The 20888-nt window shown below is 39.8% G+C and overlaps 1 protein-coding gene and 2 long non-coding RNA genes across 9 annotated transcripts in view; all 3 read right to left on the reverse strand.

Annotated features, from left to right (window-relative positions):
* Positions 1 to 18594, reverse strand: part of LOC6049273 — a 42230-nt gene extending 23636 nt beyond the window's left edge. The window contains exons 1-2 of one of the 7 annotated variants that reach the window (XM_038248972.1): positions 18514 to 18594; positions 17986 to 18265 (exon numbers count right to left, since the gene is read on the reverse strand). In XM_038248972.1, the coding sequence (XP_038104900.1) occupies positions 17986 to 18002 (17 nt within the window). In that variant the 5' untranslated portion in view covers positions 18003 to 18265; positions 18514 to 18594. The other 6 variants (XM_038248975.1, XM_038248978.1, XM_038248973.1 and 3 more) reach the window with 6 other exon arrangements.
* LOC119765329 lies at positions 320 to 1093 on the reverse strand. The gene is made up of 3 exons (XR_005276652.1): positions 717 to 1093; positions 575 to 642; positions 320 to 510 (listed from the first exon to the last, which is right to left on the reverse strand). It is a non-coding gene; the product is annotated as an uncharacterized LOC119765329 (long non-coding RNA).
* On the reverse strand, positions 3320 to 3898 carry LOC119765330. The gene is made up of 3 exons (XR_005276653.1): positions 3686 to 3898; positions 3545 to 3612; positions 3320 to 3479 (listed from the first exon to the last, which is right to left on the reverse strand). It is a non-coding gene; the product is annotated as an uncharacterized LOC119765330 (long non-coding RNA).
* Positions 18595 to 20888: the final 2294 nt, after the last annotated feature.

The following is a 20888-nucleotide window of genomic DNA, read 5'->3' on the forward strand; positions in this document are numbered from 1 at the left end:
TCTCCATTTTTATACCGTGTATCATTTTTTCAGTGAAGTCCTTATCCATACCTACACTACAACTTTGCCCAAGACTCCAAATCGATCAAAAAATTTCTTCAAAAGATACAGATTTTTGAATTTTCATATATCATTTTTATATGGACAGCTGCCAAATGTGTATGGAAAATTAAAAGGAAAAACTAATGATGCAAAATTGCTTCTATGGGCATTCTGAAGGCACCACCCGGAAGGTGGTGCTAATTTTGCAGAAATTTTCTGTTAAAAGTGAGACACGGCGTGTTTTCTAGAACAAACTTTTTGTTCGGATGGATTAACCAGCGTTTTGTAGTAGCCGACGTTTTGTTGTTCAGCAACTCAAACTGTAAATATTTGTTTATTTTAGTTTAAATTTACACACCTTTCCTTTAACCACTCACAAGAATTGGTTTCCTCCTTCACTACTCTTCTGGCACTGAGTTCCTTTACTTTGGTTCAATCATGGAACAGTTACCCTATGTGTAGGCGTTTCTGTGAGGTTGTTTTATAAAGGTAAGTTTCTTTTCTAGGTTTTTAGCTATTTCTAGGTACTCACGAATCTTCGTACTTGGAGTCTTCGAGCAGGTAAGTTTCCGCAGGTTTTACAGGTGAGAATTTGTTGCGCTACAGGTAAGTTTATAACGGTAAATATTGCGCGAGAAACAGAACAAAATATTTCTCTTTTGCCTTCTACTTACAAATCGCCACCAGTTTTCCTACATTCGAACCGCCCGTCTACAAATATCGCACAAAATCCCTCACAAAACTTGATCTTTTCTCCTCATTACAAAATGCACATTCACTTTCAATGTTTACGTTTTGATTTTGCTTCATTTTCTTCTTTTGTCGCATCCGCTCGATTCGGACTGTGACAGTTCACGCGACCGGGGGATTGGCTACTGGTTCCCGTAGTTGATGTTGCACGGCGTGTCGCAACACCCCAGCCCGTAACATCCGGCGTTTGTGTTGAAAATCCGGATTTTACCAGAGAAATGACGCGGCAACATCGACTCTCCTCGCTTATCTCCAAAGACTGCTCCTCGTTCACATCGGCGCGGTTCCCGGTTTGTTTGGGTTTTCGTGTGGCCTTCTTCGTTTTCTTCGGTTTCCCTAGAATTAGTTGCGCTTCATCCATATCAGCTGAGCTAACTTGATGTGTGGCTGAGTCTGTAAGCCCATACACTGACCACCCGAGCTTGCAAAGGACGGCGACCGGCTCTCGATCGGCACCTGCCTTAACTTCAGCAGCTGCAAATGTGTGGATGTTGTTGAGTCCGATGAGCAACCTTGGCTGCCCATCGTAGGACGCGATTGGCAGATTCCGTAAGTGGTTGTATTTTCCGGCAAGCTCATCGAAGTCTACTTTTTGTCGAGGCAGCATCAACTTTTCTACTGTACGCACTGCGTGCAGTTCCAGCGAACCGTCTGCTTCTTCTACGCCCGATACCGAAAGGTTCAATCTCCGGACTGCCGCTCCTCGCGTTGGTGACCAGCTGTCCATCTGATCGTCAGCTGCTCAGGAATGCCGTCGAGCTTAAGTTGATCAGCCAGCTTTTTTTCGATCAGAGAGACTGAAGAGCCTTCATCGAGAAATGCTAACACAGTATGCGATCGTCCAGCGCAATGGATCTGAACCGGCATCATGCGGAACATCACGTCAGTGCCAGAGCAAATGTGTGCGTTTACCCCCACAACTGTTTCCACCGGATGCATGAGCGGGTGGTGGGGCTCCCTGCAGTCGCCGACGCTACAGCGAAACTTGAACCAACATTGGCCACCATGATCGTTTAGACACCTGTTGCACAGTCGTTCTTCAGACACCAGCTGCAGACGTTCAGCGTACTTCAGTTTCTTAAAGTTTCCGCAATCACGCAGGCGATGTTCCGTGCTGTGACACATCTTGCAAGGCGCCAACCTCCTTTGGTCTCCAGGACCAGCTTCTGGTTCTTCTTCTTCGCGATGATAGTATCTTGTTTCGGTACTTTTTTCCTCTTCCCTCGATAACTGCCCACACGACAAGAAGTCGAGTGTGACGTTCGCTTCACAGGCTTCTTCAACTATTTCCGTGATGAAATCAGTGAACGTCCTTAAGGTCACCGTTTTGTGCGATTTTTTGAAACGGACCCACTGACGTTTCTCGGGATCTGGTAGCTTTTCAACCAGATCTTGAATCAACAATGGATTGATCAGATGTTGATTGAGACCAGCCGCTTCGATGTGCTCACACATCTGCTCGACAACATTTCCGAACGGGATGAAAGTGGACAGCTTGTCGGACCTAGGTGGCTGCAGATTCCGTACCTTGGCCAAGTGAGCCTGCAGCAGTTGTTCCGGGCGTCCAAACAGCATGCGCAGCTTTGCAACTGCTTTAGGGACAGTCTTCGGGAGAACCAGTTGGCCGCTCACCATTTCGAGGGCGTGTCCCGTCAGACAGTCCTGAAGCCTCACAAGATTTTCAACGTCGGAGTACCCGCAAGCAGCATTGGACGCTTGGAATGCTCCGTAGAACAGAGGCCACTCCTCTGGTTTACCCGAGAACGATGGAAGCTTTTGTGTAAGCCCGTTTCGCGCTGCCAGCTGTGCCTTAGTTGGACCGGAATTCTGCTGCCCCAGCCCGTGTTTGTTCCTGTTGGTTTTATCTCGATTCTCCTGCCCATCGCCATCGCTAGTACTGCCGTTTTCATCTGCATCTTTTGCTGGTCCCTGTGTCTTCCCTGAACCGGTAGCGGTTTTCAGGTTTTGTATCTTCCGATCCAGGTCCGCCATCTTTTCGTCGAACGACTTTATTCTGGCTTCCTTGCGGCCCAGTTCTTGCAATTTGGCCTGCAGCATACGTTCCTGCAAGGCAGTTTCTTCTTCCTCCTCTTCAGCGCGCATCTTCTCTTCCTCTTCTAGCTTCTTCACCTCCAGTGCGCGCAGCATCTTCCTCTCCTTCTGTTTCAGCAGCAACTCGATTTTCTGGGCATCTTCCAGGTTCTTTATTTTCTCCGCCAATGCCAGCAACTTCTCTTCTTCGATCAGGCTGGCAATCTGGCAAATTTGCTCCTTGCAGAACCATTTTCCAACTTGGGTTGCAGCCTCGCCTTCCACGCACTGGATGTGGAACCGGTGATTGCAGTTTCCGCAGCTGACAGTCTGTTCGCCAGCGGCAATCTTCACCTTGCAGGTTCCACATGAAGCTAGCGCCGTCTCCAGAGCTTCATCGTCCGTGCCAGACATTTTGTGACACCGTGTGTCAATTCTTTTTGAGAATGTTCGGATGGATTAACCAGCGTTTTGTAGTAGCCGACGTTTTGTTGTTCAGCAACTCAAACTGTAAATATTTGTTTATTTTAGTTTAAATTTACACACCTTTCCTTTAACCACTCACAAGAATTGGTTTCCTCCTTCACTACTCTTCTGGCACTGAGTTCCTTTACTTTGGTTCAATCATGGAACAGTTACCCTATGTGTAGGCGTTTCTGTGAGGTTGTTTTATAAAGGTAAGTTTCTTTTTCTAGGTTTTTAGCTATTTCTAGGTACTCACGAATCTTCGTACTTGGAGTCTTCGAGCAGGTAAGTTTCCGCAGGTTTTACAGGTGAGAATTTGTTGCGCTACAGGTAAGTTTATAACGGTAAATATTGCGCGAGAAACAGAACAAAATATTTCTCTTTGCCTTCTACTTACAAATCGCCACCAGTTTTCCTACATTCGAACCGCCCGTCTACAAATATCGCACAAAATCCCTCACAAAACTTGATCTTTTCTCCTCATTACAAAATGCACATTCACTTTCAATGTTTACGTTTTGATTTTGCTTCATTTTCTTCTTTTGTCGCATCCGCTCGATTCGGACTGTGACAGTTCACGCGACCGGGGGATTGGCTACTGGTTCCCGTAGTTGATGTTGCACGGCGTGTCGCAACACTTTTCAAGAAAAAATAGTCATCGCTACTGTCAAATGTGTCTTAAAGGAAACTTTCTCAGCTTTCCAATGCTTCCAAGAGCGAAATGTTTCATCGGGAAATTTCTGAGATATCCTTTTTTAAAGTTTTTTGTTTTAAATTCCTGTATTATTTATTGTAAACTTAGTAATAACTAATCTGGAAACTTGTCAAATGATGTTTTTCATGCGTCATTTACTCATCAAAATGTGCAAAATAAGACAAGAGGAGGAGGCTGCCAATCGCTAAATATTTTTAAAATTAAGTTTAACTGAGTTTTTGAATATATGGGAATTATTTAAAAATCAAAATCATAAAACCATATTAAAAAAATATTTTTTTACAGTAATTAAAAGATAAAAACATAATTTTTATTTACGAATATCACGTTTATGCTCGGATTAAGCTTGAATTAAGCTGATAAAACCGATTTTTTTTGTTGCAAGTTTGAGATTAGTTAGGATATCACTAGATTTTTATGAAAAAAAAAAATCATATTTCCTTAAACAAACATTAATCAATTGCATGGATACAAAACATGTTATATACTCAAAATTGAACTATAAATTACTGTGGCGAGTTTCAGGAGAAAAACTTTTCATGAGTATGAAATGATTTTTATAATTTTTATTTTGTATGAGATGATCAAGGAATCAGCAATATTATAGAGGTCTAATCTTATCTTTTTAAAACGCTTTTAAAATACTTTGATTTTTGTTTAAATAGTTTGGAATGGAAGCATCTGTTTGATTTTTTCTGTTAAATAATATTTTATTTATGTTTAAACCAAAAAATGTATGTGGCAGTGTTTTCAACATTCAGAGTTAAAACACACAAATTTTACTCCTACATTTAAATTCATTTTCAACAGCAATTTTTTTTTCGTTATTTCATACACATGAGAATATGACTTTTGAACCTTGCAACAGTGATTGGTAGTACATTTTCGATTTTAAATCATCTTTTAGATCCATGTTCCCGATTCATGTATGCTTCAAGAAGTATCATATTTATTCATAAAAATCCATTAATGAACTTAATAATTTCAAACCTGCAAAAAAATCGATTGTATCAGCTCAATAAGAGCAGACACGTGATATTTGTACACAAAAATTGTGTAATTATCTTTTAATTCTTGTAAATAATATTTTTAAGAAGGTTTTATGATTTTGAGTTTTGAATAAATCCCATATATGGGTCATTCCAGGTCAACTGAGTAAACTTTTGGACTCGACCTTCACCGATTTGGACCAAACTTGGAGGGAACGTTCATCTTTCGATAGTTAACAGAATTCCCAAGTTTGGTGCTGATTGGACCATCCCTCTATTTTTGGCACCGCCCTCTTTTATGGCGATTTTCTAGAAAACTTTTTTTCTTTTAATCATAACTTTGAAACTATTTGTGCAAAAGACTTTCTACAGGTTTTATTTTACAGAAAATTTTCCAAGGAATTCGATAAAAATGAAATTTTTACCCTTAAATGCCCACTAATATTATATTTTAACGTTTTAAGTATTAAAATTCAGTTTTGACCAATTGCTTATATTTTTATTTGTTTTATTTTAACAACATCGTGTTCCCCGGACAATTTTACATAAAAATAAATGTAGACCTCGAACTAAAATGAACTATCGGCGAGATACAGCGATTTGACTGAAAAAAGTTTGATTTTGCGCTGCACTCTGTCTTATGAATTCAAATCCGAAATAAGTTTCTCACATATGAAAACCGAATTATGCGGGATTCATCCCTTTTTGTTGAAAAGTACACTTTGTACTTCCGAGTGCTGCGCAAAATCAAACTTTTTTTTTAGTAAAATCGCTGTATCTCGCCGATAGTTCATTTTAGTTTGAGGTCGACATTGATTATTATGTTAAATTATCCGGGAAACACGACGGTGATAAAATAAAACAAATAAAAATATAAGCATTTGGTCAAAACTAAATTTTAATACTTAAAACGTTAAAATATAATATAAGTGGGCATTTAAGGGTAAAAATTTTATTTTCATCAAATTACTTGGAAAATTTTCTGTAAAATAAAACCTGTAGAAAGTCTTTTGCTCAAATAGTTTCAAAGTTATGATTAAAAGAAAAAAAAGTTTTCTAGAAAATCGCCATAAAAGAGGGCGGTGCCAAAAATAGAGGGATGGTCCAATCAGCACCAAACTTGGGATTTCTGTTAACCATCGATAGATGAACGTTCCCTCTAAGTTTGGTCCAAATCGGTGAAGGTCAAGTCCAAAAGTGTACTCAGTTGACCTGGAATGACCCATATAAAAGTGTGTTTTTTTGCAAATTTAGTTTTAGAGACAACAATTTAAATTTAAAATCATCTTTATTTTAACCGTAAGTAAATCTTTCCCTGTTCCCGAGGGGAACACCCGTGAAGAGTATCGGGGCCGGCATTAACGAAGCGGATTCAGTGACAGTTTATTAATCAACATAATGTTAACATGGTATGGTTAATGTTTACAGGTTGTCTTCCTATGGTGTCTTGATAAGGTCCAGTTCCCTTTACTAAGCAATCGAATCCAGAAGGGAAAAGATAACCAGTTGTGTTGGTCCGAGCCGGCATTCGAACCCCGATCTACCGCTTACGAGGCGGAATTGTTACCACTGGGTTACGTGACTCGGTTTTGTATGGACAGTTGCAGAATTTGTATGAAAAATTAAATGGACAAACTAATGCTGCAAAATGGCTTCTTTGGGCATACCGAAGGCACCAACAAAGTTTCAGCCGAATTAAAAAAATACAAAAAAATAAAATAAAAAAAGACAGATTTCGTAGAGAATCGCTCGGTTGCGACAGGACCTTGCGCTTTGACTTTGTTGTTTGAATGGAACTTAACCCGTAAAATCTGTGCGTTTTGAGTTTTGCCAGTTGTGAGCACCTTATCGACTTTTGCATTTTTCAAAAGCCACATGCACAGCAAATAAAGTAGTAATCCAGCTGCGTGTAAAAGGCCTGGGTGTAAAATAAATTTTGCATTATTCTATGAAATTCTGTGTAATATTACACCATGAAATATGTAGCCCATCAGTATGGGAAACCTACTTTATCGAAATGTCAAGCTCACATATACGTTTATCCTTTTCATTTTTTATCGGTCTGATGGCCGAGCGGGCTAAGGCGCCAGTCCTTACTGTAGGTGCTTGGTTTGAGTCCCGTCTGTTGCAACTTTTTTTTGTGTTTACAAAAATTGTACATGCAGCGTGTAATATTAAGTGTCTTTTTTGACGAAGGTGATGTGCATGCTTTTGCATGCGATTTTACCATCGGATTTTTTGCTGTGTGGGCTCATAAACTATGCTCCAGGGAACTACTTTGCGGAAGTGTGAGAAAACATTCGTCAAATATGTCACACGTGTGCTTTGCGATATCCCTTCATTTTGTAGCGTTTATTGGGTTTAATGAAACGCTATCATTAACTCATTATCAACGTTTGTTAAAGAAACGATTTTTTTTTTACCTTTTTGGAGTAATTCAACGCAAAATACCAGGGGAAATCGTTCAAAAAATCGATTACTTACACACGGTTTCACACAATATCATTATCGAATCAAAATGCATCGACTCAAAATTACGCAAACTTTCACAGTTCGTCGTGTATTGACTTTTTTGTTTCTGCCTCCTCACACACTGCATCTTATGAATACTCAAACTATATAAGTGCATTATGCAGTTAAACACATGCCCCAAACCCAATCGGAAGCTTGTTGAAACGCGTCAGCGCCATCGTCACATAGTGACAACACATCAACGAATAATATTGTATGCAGCGGAGGAAGCGCTCGTTCCAAATTGGAAGTGGATCGTCTGCAATTTGTGCAACTCACTGGAAACCCCCACAAAACGAGGATCGGACCTTCATCTTGTCGGTGATGAGCAATTTCGTGGAACAAAATAAACCAACTAATTGCCTGTCAGCCTGTCGTGTCAGCCTGTGTGGATCAATCGGACCGCGCACTGGACTCACAATCCAGAGGTCGCCGGTTCGAATCCCGGGGCGGACGCAAAAAATTCTAAGTGTAAATATAGGTATTCGGTGCCCTCTCCCCGTGCCCATACCTTCACACTTAGGAGACCCGGGAGGCGGAGTCTTGTCGCAAAAAGAACGATACACGCCTGTGGATCCGTTGACGAAACCGCAAGGTTTAAGAGGGCCACATTATAAGGTGTTACGTCGATTCCGTTTTTCCGTTCAATTGCTTCCAAAATTAGTTCAAGACCGCACTGGTGTTCGGGGACTAGCCGTGTCATTTCAGTTGTCTCTGTTACCGTTTTTTCGGCCTGCAAAAGACTTGCGCGCCAACAGGCGACGAACCGCACCAACTCGTGGTGCTAGAACGAGCCGTGCAAGCCACCTGTGACATTTGTGACCCACTTTGCCGAAACGGGCACGGCCTGCAACAACAGTCGCCGCGGAACGGGTTGTGGGGCGTTGCTGACAGATGGTGGTGGGACCACCCCGGGAGGGGGTCGACATTTCGTGTTGACTCGCAGGTGAAGCTTGCTCGGTAGACTGCAACTTTTTATGTAAATCGATTTTGGCTCAACTTTTCGATTCTGCTTACGGGTTTTGCATATTAGACGCGATAGTCGAAAGGACAGCGCCCGCGGGGTCGAGCAGCAGTGGTAACGGAGCTTAGCGTACCATTTTACAGGGTTTGGCATGAACTGTCGTGTTTAGTTATAAGCTGAAATTATGAATTGTTGCCTAAACTGATCCAAACTTTAATTAAATGTTACAAATGATCCTTTTAAGCTTCGTTTAAAGGTTTAATATTTGCAGCTCTCACATTACAAATGATTGACTACTGACTTGCTAGACCAGCTGCGTTTGTACTCCACTAACCTTGATACAATTAATTAGAATAACTGTTATTTGAATGACGGTAGCAGTGAGAGGCCTTTTGCTAATGTGATTGGCATATGGGCAAACTTGTTTCTTTCTCAGCGATAGTTTCCAGTGCAAAAATTATCATTAACAACAATGTTGAAGTGTGTTACTTAATTTATGAGAGTTGCAGTAACAATATATTTAAAAGGTTTATTTGTAAACTTTTCTACTCTCTACTCTACTTTAAATAGAAAACTCTCCAAAGAATCCATGCATGAAGTCTGGTTTTTGGATAATATTGATATTCATATTCATATTCATTGAACAAATGTCAGATTTTTTCACAGACAAACAGATATAATTATCATTTGAAATCCATCACTCAACAACTTAACGGTCAGTTTAAATTCACCTCAGCTCAGTGAAAGATGTTTGACAGTTTTGCTACTCTCCCCAAATTTCGGAAATGGATTTGGCTCAAACATTGTGGGGGCCATTGCCCAAAAAAGCCATTTCTGCCATTAGTTCACCCATACAATTGACTTAAGTCTCCATACAATTTTGGAAGCTGTCCATTAGGGTGGGTACGTTTTTCAAAAAGTTCTCGGATCAAGTTTTAGTATAGTTCCCCTTGTAGGGCATGCCCATAGGGACTTTCATGCCAAATATCAGCTCATTTGGTTGTAAACTGGCTGCGCGCATCAGGGTTAAAGTTTACATGGGAATTACTATGGGAAAATTGGAAATTTTGTTCAAGCGCTCCTACAGGTCTGGGAAAATCATGCGCCAACTTCTGGTATGGCCAGGCCTATGGAGAATAGTCTGGAGAACACTTTTCCCGAAGAGTGCATATGGATTCATTGTCCCTAGACCTGGCGCATCGGCAAACAATCCGATGTCTCCGGAATCAACGGTTTTCCCCCAAAAAACATCAAATTTTCCTTAGCATGCTATGAAAGTTTGATGAACACCGCGACGCCATACGTCAGACAGCTACCACGTGGTCAAAGTAACCCCACAAATCAATACTGAGATACCCAACAGGCCCAAGTAACCGCGAAGCACTAAATAGCAGCATTAAATCAGCATTATATTGGCATGTAATACCAGCAAATAATGCTTCAAAACATGGAGCGGCCGTGGCTGACTGGTTACGGTGTTCGCTTTCTAAGCGAATGGTCCTGGGTTCGATTCCCATCTGCTCCCAACGAGAAAGTATAGGAAATATTAATCTTGAAACTCTGAACATGAACGAAAAATCAAAGTCGCCAGAGTCGGGGTTCGATCCCCCGTCCTTTGGATTGGTAAGCAAAAATGCTAACCACTAGGCCATCACGGCTTGGTGAGCGACGTCTGGAATTAGGAATACTGTTACTATCAAACTATATACGCGCTGGGTCCTTGTCCATTTGACAGGGGTTCGGAAGTTCTAAATAACGTTTCGATAAAAGTCTGAAAAGTCGATAAAAGCTGAGGGACCTCGCGCTCGGCTAGCCAGCGTAGAAATGGGTCACCGAAGCTCGGCAGAGCTAACACCTTCCAAATGCCTATGCGAGTTATTTGCCTGTATAGAATGTAGATCTAAAAAATACATGGAAACAACTCAATAGGGACGTGGCGTTACATCGTGCTGCCATCTGGTTTTTTTAAGCGCAAGAGTGGAAAAGTGCTGAGTCATCGTCTAAAAATAGACGGCGTCCTATCTCGCCCAGCAAAATGAAGTCGATAAAGTAGTCGGTTTCGATGAGAAAAAGTGGAAAACGTGGTCTAAAAATAGCGACGCCATCCCCCTATTTGTAAGAAGCGACCGCGTGGTCCCGTTTGGTTGGTTGCACACACACACACACACAGCAAATAATGCTTCAAAACATTTAATCAGCACTTTTCCCTTGAGAAATATTTCAAGTGGCGCACAGTGATGCCGATTTAATAATTCGCCGAAAGCTCGACCAAAAACAAACTGCTTTATCGACGTCAAGGCTGGGGAAAAAAAAAGAACACCTGCTCCACTCACACACTTGGTGGTGGGCCTCCTTTGTTTTTTTTCTCCTGTTGCGTTTCATGTGTGAGTGTGACACTTTGATGATATTCTTACATTTTTTCATCGATCTCCAGGATGCGCGCCAGCCAACTGATGTATTCGGAATTGAGTGTTTATTTTGAAAGTTTTAATCGATGTGGTTGATGCATCGAACATTAATTAAGACTTTCTTTCTGCTGTTTCGAGTTTCCGTTGTGATTTCGTTGGACGGAAATTATCGATTATCACTCAGCAAATTGTGGCCAGCCAGTCAAGTGCAGTACAATTAATTACGGGTTAAAAGGGACAAGCAGGAGAGGAGTGCTTGGTCCACGGTTGGCAAAATTTCACAAAGTGTATCAGACTTCCGGAAAGCAGCTTTTTGCTTGTGAGAAAAGTAATTCAATTTACCAGAGAACCTTTGATAATGTCCTTTGTGCTATGGGAATATGTTTTGAAAAATTTGACTTAATTACAGCACAGACAAACAGACGTAAATCTCTTTTTAATTCCATCAATCAGGAATATAACGGCTGATTTGAATTTAAATTTAGTTCTCGGATTATCCACCAGAATAGGATGGCGCTGCAATCAAGGCACACTTTCAAATGACGTTTAAGCTAGCGCGCCAAAAGTTTTGTTTTTTTTCTGCTGCTACTTGAGTGTGATGATGGACCAGTTTGGAGAAGATTGGTCGGTGGAATTTTTGATCCGGACCCGCCTCCGGGTGTGGATTCCGCTGAATGGTCTGTTGAGCATTTAGATAATCCTCAATCCTTCCCGGCCGAACCGTTAGAAGAAGAGACGCCGGAATGACGCGGTGTCCAGCGATGGCAGTTGCGCGACCCTGCCGACTTCGAGGACGCAAGAGACCGCGAGAATCTTTACTCCGTCGTGGTCCTCAAATCCGGCCTTCGTGAATGACGCGGAAGCTGGATGGCAGAAACTGGCCACTGATAAGGTTGAAGATGTAGGTATAGACCGTCGACAACAAGGTCAACCTGGTCTCATACAATTATTTGGTTGCTTGCAAGTGGACTAAATTGCTTGCCGAGAAGGTAGCTTAACCTCACGCCAAGAAATTTATTATTTAAACTCATGGCCAATTTGTGGGCATTGTTCACAAACAGCGCAGTAATACCCAAACCACCCTCAAACTGGTGCATCTTTCCATCAACCTCTGCAGCCTACACGGCAAGATTTACCTAGTGCATGGCCGCAATCGGACGCGGACGTGGACCGTCTGCGTGAGTTAAGAATTTGAACTTCTTGCATTCTTCTCACATGTTGGTAAACAAATGTAAATGTTAGTGAACAAATCTCCCTCCTCTCACTACAACAAGAGTGACCGCGTTCACTCACACACTAACCAATTCTCATATACAGTGATGCTGAATGCTAGTATTGGCCACCAGATCGAGCTACTAGCTAACCTTTTTCCATTTTTTTGTGATTGATGGATTTTCGTTAAATTTGTTCAATGATTTACGTCTGTTTGTCTGTGATTACAGGCTGCGATTTTGTACAAAAAAAAAAACAACAATAAAAAAACACTTCAATCAGCGGGAATTGAACCCAGTTCACGCAAAAATGAAACTGATGCACACTGGGGGAACTGCGCCTTAGCCCGCACGCTTACTAGAACGGTATGACGAGAAAAGGATTAAAGTCAATAACAGCGTGCCTGGTTGAAATGTTTCCCGTATCGATGGGTTACTTTGTTGATAAACATCAAATGCTTTGAAGCACATTTTCAAGGTCGTAAATGGTGATTTAATGCCAGTTGTAATGCTGCAAAGTTGTGGTACTTTGAAGCATTCGCAATGCTTATTTACTACTTCAAAACATTCCAGTGCTGATTTAGTACTGAATTAATACTTCAATTTAGTGCTTGTGGTTACTTGGGAGGGTGACAAAGATTAATGTTCAAAAATACAGAAAATCAGATACTTACAACTATTGACCACAATTGAAGTTTATTGCCGCCAATTACTTCACTAACCAACTAGAAAACTCCCCACAAGGAAGTCATAAATTTTTCCGGATCGCTCGTTACATCAATTTACTAAATTAATACACGACCTTTAATCATGCCACAAACAAAAAATCACCCCTCAAAAAAGCATTCCAAAAAATATGAAAGCTCGTAAAACCTTCAAATCAGGGCGAGTGTTACCGCATCGCGTCCAAGGCAACGGGCAAGGAAATCAAAATCAATGGCGAAGCTTTTTGTACCTTTTGACATTTCTACCATCGACAACGTGCCGATTATCTCCCAATCAGGGCACGTGATTACTGGCCCGGGAGAGGCTAGTTCCGTGACGGGTTGTTATCTGCCAATTGGAAGGGAAGTTGGCGGTGAATGGCAAACAACCACCAAGCAACCAAACTCATTGAGCGTTTTCTTCGCCACAACCACAGCCAGCCCAACACGACTCCGGCTCGATTTAATAGTCATAATTTCGACACCCGGCTGAACAATATCACGGCGTACGTTCTTGGCGGTGAGCAGAGAGCGCTTAAGTTACGGGCAATTACTTGAAAATTCCACACCCGGCAGGCCTGCGAGCAGAAGGCAAACTTCTTGGGCACAGGAAATAACCAGTTTTCGCCGGCTTTCCGTGCGCGGGCTTTCTGCACGATCACCCCTTTATTATTGGTTGCAGTTGATGTTGAGTTGATTGCCGTTTAGTCAGCCGCTGAGCCACCGCCACTTCACAGAGAATGCACTGGGAAAGGCTGCCTTCAACATGTGGAAATGCATCTTGATTTGGGTTTGATCCTGGGCAATGAATAGTTTTGAGATTTAGACTGAATTGAAACTTCTGCTTCTTAAAATCAAGTCAAAAATTTTGATATTTTTCTTTTGAAAATCAACTTAACAACTTCATCATCAAAATAGGTTTCAAGAGAGGAAAACACATCGAATATTTGGCAACTCATTCTATGATTATAAAACAGGAACGTAATGTTTAGCTCATAGAGCAAACATAATTTACTCGGTGCCGATCAAATCGATTGTACAGGCAGCAGCTTGATAGATTTGGACTTCTATACTGAGGAAAGGCAAAACAATCACTCGAATTTTGAACATCTTAAAGAAGTCTTCTAAAAACTTTCGTTTTTACAATGTGGGTATCAAACGATCGGGAAATACGATGAAAATACTCAAAATTTACACAAGACTACTTATTTTTGAAAAAAAAAAACATTGATTTGATTATTTGATACCCATATTGTAAGAACTGAAATTTTGAAAAGTTTTACAAAAATACGTAGTTTTGTGAAAATTTTGAGTATTTCCTAAAAATGTTGTTATTACATTCGAGATGTATGAGCAGTTCTCTACGGAATCAGTGTTTTTTTCTTTAATTTTTATTTTTGTATTTTTTAATCCGGCTGAAACTTTTTTGGTGCTTTTGGTATGCCCAAAGAAGCCATTTTGCATCATTGGTTTGTCCATATAATTTTCCATACAAGTGAAAATTCAAAAATCTGTATCTTTTGAAGGAATTTTTTGATCAATTTGGTGTCTTCGACAAAGTTGTAGGTATGGATATGGACTACACTGAAAAAAATGATACACGGTAAAAAAAATTGGTGATTTTTAATTTAACTTTTTGTCACTAAAACTTGATTTGCAAAAAAAAACTATTTTTATTTTTAGAGGACATAAAATGCCATCTTTTCAGAAATTTCCAGAATGGGCAAAAAATCTTTAACCGAGTTAGAATTTTTTGAATCAATAAGGATTTTTTCAAAAATCGAAATATCGGTCGCAAAAAATTTTCAACTTCATTTTTCGATGTAAAATCGAATTTGCAATCAAAAAGTACTTTAGTGAATTTTTGATAAAGGGCACCGTTTTGAAGTTATAGCCATTTTTAGGTAACATTTTTGAAAAAAAATCACAGTTTTTCATTTTTTTAAAATAGTGCCCATGATTGCCCAATATTCTCTATATTTTTCTTTTTCGGACTTTGTTGATACGACCCATAGTTGCTGAGATATTGCCATGCAAAGGTTAAAAAACAGGAAAATTTATGTTTTCTAAGTCTCACCCAAACAACCCACCATTTTCTAACGTCGATATCTCAGCAACTATAGGTCCGATTTACAATGTTAAAACATGAAACATTCGTAAAATTTTCCGATCTTTTAGATAAAAATACTTTCAAAAATTTTAAATCAAGACTAACATTTCAAATGGGCGTAATATTGAATGTTTGGCCCGTTTGAAATGTTAGTCTTGATTTGAAAGACGCAACTGATTTTAGCATAGCATTGGTGTCTACCCGTAGCTGCTACTTCGTTATTGACCAGGACCCCCAAAAATTGCTCCGTGGACCACAGATAAAAAGTAGGAACCAATCATCACCCCTTCGCAATTTTCAAAGGTCCCTATCATGCTGATCAATACCGACGCCGGCCACGACCAGAGGTAAGACACGGGGAAGTGGATGGGAATGTTAGTCCGATACTTGAGTGATGGGACCGCCAAATCGACTGCGTCTCCGACAAAGTATCACATGAGTTTTGAGGTGTTAGTAAGATGGGTATGAGGTCAGGATTCACTGTGGTAGGTGATGCGACCATGAGCAATTTGTTTCTCGGTTGAAATTTTTAAAATCTTAGGCAGCCGGCTGCGGAAAGATAGCTATCTAGGGATTTAAATATAGTATTAATTCGACCGCGATTCTCCAGAAATTCTCCGTCGGCGTGCCTTCCGATCAACGGTGATGTAGGAAGGGCTTCATTTATTGAAATGATATAGAAAGGGCTTAATCCAGCAATACGACTTGCTAGTCTCAAAAAAAATAGGTACGTTTTTATAGAAAACTATAAATAGAGAACAACACAAAAAAACTCATCGGCCAACGAACGCGAGCGGAAAAAAACAATGAAAAAAAGAAGGTTAAAAAAACAGGACTGCGCGTCCCGAAAAGCACCACACTACTGATGCCATTATTTAATTATAATAGCCAATCACCCCATGCACTCGAACAGCGACACAAAAGAGACGGAAAATAACACGAAAAAACAGGACTGCGCGTCCCCACAGGCACCGCACTACTCATTAGTTGCGAAAATCGACGAAAACGGTCATTTTTCGGATTGGCCTAGCAATGGCCTAACAAAAAAAATCGGGTCTAATTATTTCGGCCAGACAACAAAATGATTCACAGAATCTTCGCTGCGGTAAACACAACGCGGTAGGGCTGGCCGCTTAAATTTTTGAAATGCGTTTTTGGGTGTTCTCGGATGTAATAATGACAAGAAAAGTGCTTGGGGCGTAATCTAATCACAAGACTTTCCAGCATGCTTTCATCGGACTTGCTACGTTTGTGTTAGATTAGATTAGATTAGATGAGATTAGATTTTGAACTTGAAAATGATTACCAAAATTCAAGCTTTGATCCAAACTTAATTTTGAGACGTGTACTCTGGAGTGATCAGAAGTCAATAATTGGAGTTATTCTTGTTTTTCCCATTTTCTGCTCTAGAGTGGCACCATTATCATTTCAATTGTAAAAAATGAGCACAGGCATAGTCTGGGAAACTAGAAAAATTACTGCATACTTCTTTTTACTCCAAAAATATGAAATGTTAGTAAAAAATACAGCCAAAGTTGACCCCAAAAGTAACCTTTTCAAAAACATTGGCAAAGCAATATAAAACAAGTCAAACTTTGAACCATAAAATTTTCTAAAACTTTGAGAGTTCTTCATTCGAATGCTTTTTAAAGATCAAAAATTGATTGAAAAATTGGTTTTTGGCGATTTTTTTTAAATCGAAGCCCGTCTTAAGGCGGGGTTGGGTTGTAAAGGGTCAACATTTTCCTGAACATTTTACAAGAATTTATTTCACCCTGCAATTCTCAAAATCTTGTTTCGATAATTTCGCCGCCCTGGTCCTGACAATAAAAAAAATCGTTTCGTTTCTCAGAAACAAAAAAAAAAAGTTTCAACTAAAATACAATTTAAATGGGAAAAATGCTTCAATCATAGATGAAATAGTTCAAGCCCAAATAGCTTCTAGCATTACCAAGTTTTATGTGGTACAACTTTACGTTCGTATGCAGTTATCTTCTTAATTGAATTCTAATGTACTGTAAAAAAAAAATCATGGTTATTTTACAACTGGGAAGGGGTACATCTTTTATCTCAGAAATCATATGTAATTTTACTCTGAAAATGTGTAATTTTACAGCTTTTCTGGTGTAATGTCACTTTTTCAGTATAAATAGAGGTAACATTACATCATGAAAGAGATAATATTCAACATTCCAAATTAAACCCTTAAAAATATACCAAATTCTTTACTGTGTGGTTATGGAGCAAATAACCTCAAATGATTTCTCGATAGGGTGTCCAGAATACTAAAAAATGGTTCTAAATGTGAGCAAATTTAGTCAACCTTGACTACAAATTAATTTAACCTACAGCGACCACCAACATTTCTGGAAGCATGAACTTTGGGGTCCCCAGAAACAAACACTTGTAGGTCAACAATGTCAGCAATGATAAAATGGCTCTGACAAATTGTTGTATTAACCAATCGGGCTCATATTTTAAGAAAAGGTGTGTCTACTGGGTACCCTTCTTCCATAAAAGTGGCTGTAGTAATGGATGCTCACTTCAGAAATTATTCATAACAGTTTGATGTTGGGTTGTGAAAGTAAATTATCTTCTGTTATTTAAATTTTAAAGTTGGGAAAAATCCCTCAAAGGTTCAAGGTAAGCATACCTTAATAAAACAAGACAAAAATATGATGTTTTGCTATAAAAGTATTGATTTTCAAAAAGTATACCTTGAGTTTTTAAAAAAATATTTAGACGGGGTCGAATGATTTTTTCTACCGTAAGTATGAAGAATCAGTACGATTCGCTTCTTGCACATATTACTGCAATTTTTGGATAATATGCAAGAGCGCCAAGCCGCCCTAATTTCCACGTAAACTTTCATGAAGAACTAAACTAAACTAAATATTTTAAATATTTTAGGTTTAGGTGATGACAATAAACATATGTTCTCATAATTTGGAACACGGATATTTTTCCATGGCACCCTACACCTAAACCATTAAATCTCACAAAACAATTTAGTCAATTCACTCCACGTATCCCAGCCCACAAAACCCATCACAATCGTTTCAAAAAAATTAGGCATGGAACTCACGTTTTCGTAAAATGCATCTTGGCAGTTGATCTAGCTTTATATTCTTCTTCTCGAAAACCACGTTGCTTGCTGCCTTCGTTCGTCCGTTGAGCTCGCCGGGGTTTTGTTGAGTTACGTGACCTGTGTCGATTGCCTCCGCGAGGCTTCTCCTTAGTTCCTTTCTTCCGTTGAACTCTTTTCTCTTGCCCGGAGGGGTGGAGTTTCGCACTCTTTTCACGATCCGGAATCGATTCACTCTCCCACGCACTCTTCAAAGCCACGACTAGATCACTATCACTATCTTGAAAAATTTAGTAGGAAAAAGAACTTTTTAAATTTTCTCGACAAACCCACACTTGAAAATGACGGCCTTTTCAGAGCATTACAGTCACAGTCACACAGGGCTCTGAAACGAGGCGCTCATTTCCAGTATCGCACTAACATCACTCAAATTAAACCCTGGAAAACCCAAAATTGCTTGCCACAAGGCACTTCCACTCCACGAAAGGCACAACAACCCGAAAAGAAACAAAAGAGACGCGTTCGTACCAGTCAACTGCTCGATCACGAATGGATCGCGGCTGGCACGAATCGGTCGGTCGCAGGCTCGCTTGGGTGACGACTGCAATGCTGGCGGCGTGGCCAAGTGACGAACCTCGTGTCGTGTCGGCGGCGGTCGGGGCTGTGCGTTCACTTTGGGTGAGAAGGAGCGGTGGGTCTTTGGTGGAATGGATGTCAATTTATTGGTTATAAAAAATTTGTTTAAGGTTTATCGTTCTCATTTTTCTCATTTCTCATTTCTCATTACTCATTACTCATTACTCATTACTTATTACTCGTTACTCGTTACTCGTTACTCGTTACTCGTTACTCGTTACTCATTACTCATTACTCATTACTCATTACTCATTACTCATTACTCATTACTCATTACTCATTACTCATTACTCATTACTCATTACTCATTACTCATTACTCATTACTCATTACTCATTACTCATTACTCATTATTATTATTACTCATTATCATTATTATTATTATTATTCATTATTATTATTATTATTATTATTATTATTATTATTATTATTATTATTATTATTATTACTATTACTTATTACTTATTACTCATTACTCATTACTCATTACTAATTACTCATTACTCATTACTCATTACTCATTACTCATTACTCATTACTCTATTTGTGATTTCTTGATCTCATCTAATAAAAAATGAATTTTACTTGGAACTATCGATTTTTTCTACAAGAATCTTTGTTACAGCTCACCGATTCAGTTCCTTGCTAGAACAAGTTAGATTCAAATTCCTTCTCGAACGAAGTCAAGCACGTTCAACTAAGAACTGGTATATAATGATGAGAAAGGCACTTCGGGTGCACATTTCAGAATTTCTTTTTTGTGACTCGTGTAGTTTTTTTACGATTTTGATCCGGAAATTGCTAGAATTTCCGCAATCGTTCAGTGATCCTCGCCTGTTGAACAAGCATTTCTGAGTCCTTTTTTTCTATAACTCCCGCCCGAAAACCTTGACGAAATTTGCATTCAAATGGGCCAAAAGAGTGCGAATTCCGACATCGAAAAAAAAAGTTGCAGCGTGGGCTAGACGTTTGGCGGCCGTCAGCGCGGATTTGCATTTGTGCAGTTTTGAAATCCACCGTGTTTAAACTGTAATTTATTTGATATATTCCACCAACGCCAGGAGGCTCCCCATAAATCACGGACGTTGGCCTACTGAACTCGAACGCCAGGATCCGCTCCGCCGATCATTTCGGGACAACTCAATCGAGTTCGAGTTCGAAAAAGGGCGAAGCGGCCAGAAGCGAACTTTGTCGCGTATTTACCGTAAACTTGGCGCAACTCACCAGCGTGAGCCCGTCTATGAATATTGAAACAAAATTGCCCGGTGAAAGGTGACTGCAATCAATAAATAAATAGTAAATAATAAAAGAGCTGGTTGTGGGCAGGGGAGAGTGGGGTTGCTTGGAACTAAATTTGATAAAAAATTAGAAATATTTTTGTTAAATTATTTAAAGAGTTGAGCAAGAAGAATTAAGAGTGCCAAGACGAGAATTGAGTAATGAGTAATGAGTAATGAGTAATGAGTAATGAGTAATGAGTAATGAGTAATGAGTAATGAGTAATGAGTAATGAGTAATGAGTAATGAGTAATGAGTAATGAGTAATGAGTAATGAGTAATGAGTAATGAGTAATGAGTAATGAGTAATGAGTAATGAGTAATGAGTAATGAGTAATGAGTAATGAGTAATGAATGAGTAATGAGTAATGAGTAATGAGTAATGAGTAATGAGTAATGAGTAATGAGTAATGAGTAATGAGAAATGAGCAATGAGTAATGAGTTGAGAGTAATGAGCCAAGAGACATAACTAATGAAAACTGAGAATTGGCGAATGAAAATCAGCCCAACAAAGCCCACCATCCCTCGCAAGACAAAGAAGGGAGCGACTTGTACGGTGTGTATTTTTTTTTCAGGTTGAACAACAGCCCCTGTCACAGTGTAGCTGTAGATTTTTGCGTCATCATCAATAGGTCACGACACTTTTTTGTCTGCCTGCCTGTGTGTATGTGTGCAGGTTGTTGGGAAGGTTTGCCGGTCACGACAAGTGTGATCAGGAACTCCTCCGATCGATGGCAAACAGCTGGTTGTTGCTGCTGCACCGGGTTTCGACGGTGGGCCCGCATGCAAGCAAGACTCGTCATCTTTCGTGGCGGTGAAATGTCAATGGTCAATGAAGTGAGATATTAAAAAAAAGCTGAGGTTGTGGTGATTGTGAGGCCGCCAAACGTGGCAGAATGACCGGGCGCTGAGTAATCGAGATGTTATGGGTGAGATTGCGAATATTCGATTGAGTAAGCAAATTGAAAGTGAGATCGAATGGGTTTAG

The sequence above is a fragment of the Culex quinquefasciatus genome, chromosome 1 (assembly GCF_015732765.1).
Source record: "Culex quinquefasciatus strain JHB chromosome 1, VPISU_Cqui_1.0_pri_paternal, whole genome shotgun sequence".
NCBI classification, from domain to species: Eukaryota; Metazoa; Arthropoda; class Insecta; order Diptera; family Culicidae; genus Culex; species Culex quinquefasciatus.